Here is a 10,000-nt window from a genome sequence, read left to right as displayed (position 1 = left end):
GACAGAATGCTACTATTTTCCGGACATCAAAACATGTACAGAGAGAGAGAGAGAGAGAGAGAGAGAGAGAGAGAGAGAGAGAGAGAGAGAGAGAGAGAGAGAATTTATAAATGTACAAATTAGGCTGACAAAAAGCTATGCTATGAATATGCGAAACACCTTACACGTACACGTAGCTAACAAAATGCCATTTCCTTAACAAGAAATACTCCCTCATACACAGACTAAATATACTCAGACTACCTAATGTTATTTCACGAACATGCAAAACCCAAATGCCTCTGAGCAGTGCGTCAAAGTTAGCATAATGTTGAGGCCCTAAAATTTCCTTTGCGTTCCACTCGGAAAAATAACTATAACTAATTTCATCTGAATCCTACGTATTTGCGTATGAATGACCAACTATCAAATATTCATAACGAAATGAGATATTTTCGGTACAACGGAAAAATATTCATATCTTCATAAAAAGTGTGTATGAGGACTGTATACGAGAGTCCGAGTGTCAGTTTACTGTTTCAAAGAGCACAGACTTATCTTTTCCCCGTGAAATATTGAGCGTGTTTTATGAAGATTAGAAACGCTCTATGTATTTAATTACACACCCAAACAGATGGACTGACAAATAAATAAATCAACAATAAATCTATTTACAACACATTACAAAAACTGAACTTGTTATTGCTTGTATGGCGTGTGTTAACGTTGCATGGAACCAGTGGTTATTCAGTTTGTTTGTATGGGGTTTTTACGTTGCATGGAACCGGCGGTTATTCCGCAACGGGACCAACGGCTTGACGTGACTTCCGAACCACGTCGAGAGTGAACTTCAATCACCAGAAATACACATCTCTCACTCCTCAATGGAATGCCCGAGAATCGAACTCGCGGCCACCGAGGTGGCAGGCCAAGACCATACCGATCACGCCACTGAGCTGAACTTTTTAGGATTTTCTATTTCCTCTATTTACTTAATAAACATCTAGCAAGACTCAGATTTTCCACGATCTGTCACGAAGACCTCTTACCGCAGTGGTTCTTAACCTGGGGTACCTGTGGGCACGAAACCTTTAACCTGGGGGTACGAGACATGATAGCCAGTGCAATGATATTCACTGAATATTTCCATATGTTTATACTGTATGGTGTTACGAGAACATTTTCTGAGATCTCAAGGGTACGGGCACTGAAAAAGGGTAAGAACCACTGCCATAGCGTATGACGACAAGAATAGACAGATAACCGGATAGGAAAATCGCTTATAACAATATCAGAGTGATAAGGACTTTTCGAGAGAAGGTCATGGGCGAATATCGCTTCGATATTCGAGGCCCTAACTTGAGGAAATTACATTTTAAGGCGAAGGATTTTTTTTTTTTTTTTTTGAGAAACGAGTCTGTTTCTCTCTCTCCTAAGCAATGGTTCTTTAAATCATTGTTACCAAGACACAGTGAAGTAATAATCATGTTGTTCTGAAAGACTTTGTTTTTTAAAGTGTCAATTGACTGAAGCTGATTTTTCGTCGATATTTCCCTGGTTTTATATCATAACCCAAAACAGTATTAATACTAGAAAAACTAATTATTTCTTTACCTTCTCTATATAATATCAGTTGAATTATTCATGCTGAATATATATATATATATATATATATATATATATATATATATATATATATATATATATATATATAATGCTCGGATATTTGTATTACCATCCAAGTGGAATGAAATCATACGAGTGATAAGAAACCTTTTTAAAAGACCAGGGTAAACATATGCTGAGAAAAGAGGGATGGAGGCAGTTTGGTTGTTTAACTTCGGAACTACCTGTTTTATATAGTGACTCGAGAAGAGCCAGCTGCTGAGGTGAACGAACCCTGGACAAAATTTTGAATGAATCGTATCCAATCATTATTTCGCATTTTTTTTTTTTTCACAAGCTTTCGTATACTGGAAAACTCTGGACTCGACAGGTGGAGCCCAGTACGATAGCTAACATCTCTGTGACAATCGATGCGGACTTTTAGTAACTAACCTACGAGAGGCATCGACTACATCGGGGGCAAGAAAATATAAATACACACCATTCTATGTCATCAATACTTAAAAAGGGAACCTATGGTAAGAGGGGTAATGAGAATGAGGGGACACTACTGTTTGTTTGTATGGTGATTTTACGTTGCATGGAACCAGTGGTTATTCACAAACGGGACCAACGGCTTTACGTGACTTCCGAACCACGTCGAGAGTGACCTTCTGTCACCAGAAATACACATCTCTCACACCTCAATGAAGTGTCTGAGAATCGAACTCGCGGCTACCGAGGTGGGGCAGGACACTACTGAATTAATTCAGATGATAAACGACAAAATCTTGAATAAATTTATATATATGATATATATACTATATATATATAGAGAGAGAGAGGAGAGAGAGAGAGAGATAGAGAGAGAAGGGAGAGGAGAGAGGAGAGAGAGAGAGAGATGTGGTTCCTTGCAATAAGTCTTCCACAGGTCAAGATAACGTTTGCACAAACAGCTTCGGAAAAGCAGCATTTGTCACATATCGGGGGAAAATCCATATAGACTTAAAGAAGATGTGACACAGACGAGCGACTTGTGCTTTCCCTGCTTCAGGACCACGTAATTTCAGCATAAAATTCAGCTACTAACTAACATGCAGGTAAATGCAGTACCGGAACATTTACCTTTGTACACGGATGCTATGCCAACCGAGTATACACACACACACACACACACACACACACACATATATATATATATATATATATATATACATATATATATATATATATATATATATGAATAATTATCACATGACTGATTCATATAAAGTATTCGAGCTACAAATGTCCTTCAACATCTAATTCGCTCTACCTCGGAATTAATTTATTTTCATATATGTAAACCGAAGGGGAATTTTTTAGTTGACAATAATTTCATCCTCTCTGTCCGCTGGGCGGTGGTTCGAACCCACGAGAGGACGAAATTATTATCAACTAAAAACTTCGCTTTCGGATTTACATATATGGAAATATATTATTTCCGAAGTAGAGCGAATTAGATATTAAAGGACATTTGTAGCTCGAATAATATATGTGTGTAAAAGGTAAGAAGGTCGACGGTACACTCACACACATTATATATATATTATAATATATATATATATATATATATATATATATATAGATATAAATATATAATATATAATATTATATATATATATATATATATATAGATATACGTATATACGTATATATATATATATATATATATCTATATATATATTATAATATATATATATATAATATATATCATATATGATACATATATATATATATATATATATATATATATATATATATAGATATATATATTTTATATATATACACACACACAGCTGGGGGGGGAGGGGGAAGAAGGCAAAATGAAATCGTCAATCTTCTTACCTTTTCCTCCCGATGGGAGTTTATAGAAAAAAAATGAGGGTAACGCAAATATCACCAGCAACAATCACTTCGACAAAACAGTGAGCAGAAAGAGCGCAATGAAAGCGGAGGCCGAGAGCTCGCTCTGATAACAACAGGACACCCAAGTCTTCTTGATCACCGAATGGAGCCCTTCAATGACCTCCAACGCAATGAAACAGCAGAGTCATCGGAAACCCGACGCCTTGGAAACCGAGACGAAAAACAGACCGGAAGACTCGGCAGATCCTTTGAATCTGCGGCAAACTTTAATTCTGGCCACGAGGATGTAATGAGGATTCGACGATGAATTAAAAGGTACACATGACCGCGTGATATGGAATAACGACAATACCGAAAAAATAACTCTTAATGAACAAAGTGCGGGAGAAATGTTGGCTCAACTAAAGGGAATAAATAGAGTTAGGACAAAGGCATTGAGAGAGAGAGAGAGAGAGAGAGAGAGAGAGAGAGAGAGAGAGAGAGAGAATCCATGATGGAAGAGGGGAAAAGATGAAATCCGAGCATGAGGTGAACACACAAGGGGAGAGAAGAGCAGTGTAGGTGTGTGTGTGTGTGTGTGTTTGTGTGCGTGTACGTTTTTGTGTGTGTCTATTTGTGCTGGTCACTCAGCAGGAAATGGCTTCGGATCTTCTACTCTGGGTCCTTTAATTGAGTCAGTTTTTCATTTGTTTGCTTTAATAAAATTCAATGTTCCCTCTTACATTCCGCAAAAATAAAAATAACATGTGGAAACATAATTAACAATCTTAACAGTGTAATTTAAAAAATAAGGTTTAAGCTACATAAATGATCTAAAATGATTAGGTTCATCAGTAAGCAAATATAGGTTCAAGTAAAATCATGGCTTACTTGTATAATGTTAGAAAAAATCAGAGCATGTCAGAATATCTTTTACGGAACTCTAAGAGTAATAGTACCCATTGAGATCAATACGTATTGGCTGTGCGGAATCCCTTACAATATGAGTATTAAGAAAAAATTAATAATAATAATAATAATAATAATAATAATAATAATAATAATAATATATCACTCATTGATGTCGCAATACCATGGGACACCAGAGTTGAAGAGAAAGAGAGGGAAAAAAAGCATAAGTATCAAGATCTGAAAATATAAGAAGGATATGGGATATGCCCAGTGGAAATCGTACCCATAATCATAGGAGCACTAGGCACGATCCCAAGATCCCTGAAAAGGAATCTAGAAAAACTAGAGGCTGAAGTAGCTCCAGGACTCATGCAGAAGAGTGTGATCCTAGAAACGGCACACATAGTAAGGAAAAGTTGATGGACTCCTAAGGAGGCAGGATGCAGACCCGGAACCCCACACTATAAATACCACCCAGTCGAATTGGAGGACTGTGATAGAGCAAAAAAAAAAAAAAAAAAAAAAAAAAAAAAAAAAAAAATAATAATAGTAATAATAATAATATGAAGCGTATCTCTGCATTTTTTTTATTCGAAATTACAAAAATTCTTATCGTAGCAAAGAAGCAAATGGTAATTATATACCAGCCTAAATCGAATGTAGTAAACAATAATGTGTTAAAATACATATAAACCAAAATAAAAGGAAACTCATGTTAATAAATATTTCCCTCATTCCTTTCTATTGGACCCCCTCCCACAACAAAATTGAATCACCAAAATGACACGTTACGCAATATTGTTCCAAATCGTTTGCAGAGAGCATATATATCAGCAGTGATTAATTATATATCTAAAAGTGACGTTCGGATCATTATGATATTCGGCAACCTTGTTAACAATGCGTAGTTACTGGGCAGTCCTTTGTAAACGAATAAAAAAAAAACTACCTAACAGAGCCAATTAGTGGCACGTCAATAGATTTCCTTTCTTCCTCTGGTGGCCATCATTTATACATGGTCTCTGCAACCAATGGACCATTTGTGGATGCATCAAGACATTCACTCACATTCTCCAAAAGGCACCCTGAAAGTGCAAGTCTCTAATTAAACTTGCCCCTCCACTTTTTCTTGCCCTTTCCCAATACAACGGGGAAAGGAAAAGTTAGCCGGACATTTCAAAAGCCAGTGCAGGGCCACAATCTGTTTGCCTTTTTTCTTTTTGACCTGGATTCAACCAATTTTTTCTCGCATTTTTTATTTATGTTAGTTTAGGTTCCATTCCATTAGTTTCATGCAGTCTTTCAAAATGCTTCTGTGATACTCACTGCTTGGAATTTCGTACCTCTACTCATATAACAGTATATATATATAAAATATATATATATATATATATATATATATATATATATATATATATATATATATATCCTGATGATAATCTTCCAGGAATTCAACGTGAAAAATTACATGTAAAATGAAGTCATGTGGAAACGAAAAAAAAAAAAACGAATGGTAATAAATTCGTTTTCCGCAAAACTGAAGGAATCACAAACAAGATGACTTTTAGAACAGTGCTAATTGCACTACGCTGACAGTTTTGTCCTCGGCCAGTGGCATTTTCCCAAAACGTTTCACGAGGATCATTCCAGGAACAGGATTCGAACGGCCATTTTACATACAATTGACAATTGTCATGCTCGACTTTCTCATAAAAATTTGATGACCGTGAATGAAATATACTGTATATACATGGGTACACTACCCATAAACTCCCCCGCCTCCACATGCACACACACACACACACACACACACATACACATATATATATATATAATATATATTATATATATAATATATATATATATAATATTATATATATATATATATATATATATTATATATATACACACACAATATATTATACATATATATATATATATATATATATCCACGTATGTATATGTACATACACACAGGCATATAAAGATATATATATATATATATATATATATATATATATATATATATATATATATATATATATATATGAGAAAGAGAGAGGATTTCTTGCACGAAATATTGTTTTACGTGAACGATTAGGTCCATTATTAGTTTGCAGAGCAAATGACGTCAGTTCTTGAAGCAGAAGCTGTGATCTTCAAATCTCGAAATCTGCGACGTCTGACTCTATCTTGATTAGGCAAACTGGCTAATTTCCTTCGACGATCATTCTTCTCTTCTTGAATGCAACAAAGGATTTGAAGAACAAATTTCATCACACGTTCTGCTTCCTCGCTCCGAATAACTATTCTACATTATAAATTTAAAAATGAGTCAGTGATGCACCTAATGAATAAACGTAGTACCAAAAAACGTAATAGTTCTTAAATTCATAACTTACTCTGCTATTACTTTCTGTATTTCTTAAATTCATAATTCACTCTACTGTGGCTTTCTTTCATCATAAATTTGACCTATCTCATGTTTGCTGACAAGATTGATAAGAATGACAGGCACCTCTAAGATAGCAAACTGGCACCCTATCCCAAGCAGACAGCTTCAAGTTTTGTTTTCCCCCAACAGGTCCACGAGTGGGAGATCGGGAAGCACAAACTAAAGAGCAAGATGGAGATCGACCCAGCAACCCCGATGGACGTTGGGTACTACGAATGCCAGGCCAACAACATGCACGCTGTTGACCACAGGGGATTCCGCACACAGTACACAACGCGAATGTAAGCGCTGGCTAAGGGCAATCAAGCTGCCACGCCCTTGCAAGCATACTCCGGACACCAGCGACTGTTTAAACACAATGCCCGCCCAACAGGTGTTCCAAATGATCAGTGACTAATTGGTTGTGTGGCATCTCAAGCAGCAATCGTCAGTTTTTGTCTAGTCATTCAAAATTGAGGTCATTCATAGAGATAAAATGATCGTGTAGCCCAAAAGATTTTGCTTCATTTTTCTCTTCTTATTTCCTGGCTATAGATGGCAATAACTGCGTCATTTCAAGGTGTATAACACTAACATATGATATTTAGTCACGTCGATAAACACTGTGCTAGATATATTCACATAGTTCTTAGATACTCAAGAGAATTATTGTAATACTGCAGTCAATCTTTAGCAATTTTAATGTATTTTAATCAAGAACATTTGCTTCCATCTAATGCAATAAGTTTTTTCCGCAATTGGAAGTTAGTCTGTTTTCATTTTAAACTGAATGGCAAAACTGGACACATTTTCATTCACCATCTTCAGGGAAGATATATATATATATATATATATATATATATATATATATATATATATATATATATATATAAATATACATAAGTTACATCTTATCCTTTAAATAAAGGTATGCGTACAAAGATGTCAATAATGTATATTAACTACTAACATATCACACATGCATGTGTGTATTAATGTGTACGTGAGCATGTATGCATTCATTTGTGTGAAATGGAAATTATATATATTCCATACATTATATATATATATATATATATATATTAATATTATATTATAATATCATATTATAATATTATTATAATATTTTCTGATCGAGAATGTGAAGTAAAAGGTTCAAAGTTGTGATGGATTTTGAAGGTCTGAATGTATGAGTAATCACACCACCATCTCATCCTTACTGAGCATTCAATTTAATAAAAGAAATGACAAAGTCCAAATACTGTGGAAATAGAACACTAAAAATATTTCCAAAATGAATAGGAAAATGAACAGCGTTCTGCAATTGAAACACCGCAGCCTCTGGTGGGGGGCACAAACTATCCCGTTCAATCCCAACTGAATTCCGAATAAAAGAATATAGCAGGAGAGAGAGAGAGAGAGAGAGAGAGAGAGAGAGAGAGAGAGAGAGAGAGAGCCGCTATAAGTACTAGATAGGTGCTATGAAAAGACTATTCAAACACAATATTGATATAATAAAAATAATAAATGATGCGTCTCCAACAAGCACAGCGTCGGAAGGAGGAAACATCCAGACGAAGGTTGCAAAGATTCCCGATTCCCTATAGGAGTCTGATCTTCAATGATCACGTTTGGCGCTTTCACTTTAAATAACATAGCCTCAACACAAAAACTCTAAACCCAATTCTGCTACTATACTAAATAATTCATTTTTATTATGACGGCAAAATGGACGACAGAGCAAAGAGTAGCCATAATAACCATACCAAAATATAAAGGAAAAAACACGACTAGGCAACTGCAACACTGCATGGCTCAATCTATATGCTTTGGGACTGGTGGACTGATGAATGGATGGATGGCATTTAGGATCAAAGCCCAGCCACTGGTGCAGAGACCATTCAGCGCCGTCATGTGTGACCATCAAATGAGAAGGAGAATGAGAAATGTTGTGAAATACTTTGAGCTTAAAACGAAACAAAACACTGTATGACAAACGGCATGATTGAAGAAAGGACACAACATAAACATGACCTCATCTTCAAAAACCTGACTTCTAAGACTGACCATGGGAGCTATGGCATCGCTTCCTATGATTTGGGTCAGTTTAAATAAGAGAAATTGACAATTCTCTAATACTGGTTTCTACTCAAGTGCAGAACACACTATGATGGGAGATGGACTCATAACTGGAATCTTATTCTCTTGCATCTAGTTTACCCAAAGGAAAATGCCCCTTGTTCTATGCAATAGAGATTTAGCAATCATTTTTCACCCTGATTCACAATTTACATCATAACTTATCATGAAGCTGACTAGCAAGCTATCTAAAAGGTTCTTTCGAAACTTTGTAACAATAATAATTATAATGAAAAAATGATCATGTGAGATTCTAAAAATAACAACATAAGAGCTGAAAACATTCTACGTCTACAAGCAGAAAGAGAGAGAGAGAGAGAGAGAGAGAGAGAGAGAGAGAGAGAGAGAGAGAGAGAGAGAGAGAGAGAGAGAGAGAGAGAGAGAGAGAGAGCTTCATAGATATAAGGCAAGAATCGAGCACATATCACTCAAAATAAATTTTTAACTACGTCTAAGAGTCATATAAATTTGAATATTATAAAACTATAAGTAGAATAAAGAACATTTGAAACTGAACTGGACTCTCTGTGTACCCTTTGCATAAACTGGGAAAACATCTTTCGCCCTGTTGTGATACCGATCACTGCGAAATGCTTTCTTTATTGTGTACGCTTGTTATTTACTTGCTGTTTATTCACCCTTTTATTTCTCTTTGTACATCACGTGCATTCGTACAACTGAACAAAATGGAAGCAATCCATCATTTTGGCATCGACCATTTCATACTTAATGAAGTTACGGCTGGCAACTATCGAAAGCTGATTATGTTATTTTATTCCGAGCGTCCTCTATAATAGAAATGGTCGTCGAAATAAATAATGTCAAAAGTCAACTCCAAGTCACAGGTAAAATATGATTAAGTCGCCAGAGTTCTTTATCCTTTATCGAAACTTCGTTGAAAGAACAACGCTCAGTAAAGCGATGACCTAACTAGTGTATTTCACTCCTTCTGCAGGAAAAGTTAATATATCTTAAGTTTTACCAGACCACTGAGCTGATTAACAGCTCTCCAAGGGCTGGCCCGAAGGATTATATATTTCTACG

General features: G+C 35.6%; 2 protein-coding genes across 3 annotated transcripts in view; one reads left to right on the top strand and one right to left on the bottom strand.

The window, feature by feature from the left end:
* LOC135217694 (immunoglobulin domain-containing protein oig-4-like) overlaps positions 1–7,860 on the top strand; it is a 116,955-nt gene extending 109,095 nt beyond the window's left edge. For both annotated transcript variants that reach the window (XM_064253671.1, XM_064253670.1), the window contains one exon: positions 6,968–7,860. In XM_064253671.1, the coding sequence (XP_064109741.1) occupies positions 6,968–7,123 (156 nt within the window). In that variant the 3' untranslated portion in view covers positions 7,124–7,860. The remainder of the gene's footprint in view (positions 1–6,967) is intronic.
* The window catches only part of LOC135217126 (procollagen-lysine,2-oxoglutarate 5-dioxygenase 1-like), a 597,528-nt gene that overhangs the window by 183,715 nt on the left and 403,813 nt on the right, over positions 1–10,000 (bottom strand). The window lies entirely within an intron of this gene.

This window comes from Macrobrachium nipponense, chromosome 7 (genome assembly GCF_015104395.2).
Source record: "Macrobrachium nipponense isolate FS-2020 chromosome 7, ASM1510439v2, whole genome shotgun sequence".
NCBI lineage: Eukaryota > Metazoa > Arthropoda > Malacostraca > Decapoda > Palaemonidae > Macrobrachium > Macrobrachium nipponense.
The sequence above is the reverse complement of the archived record's forward strand: the minus strand, read 5'-3'. Positions and strand labels throughout refer to the sequence as shown.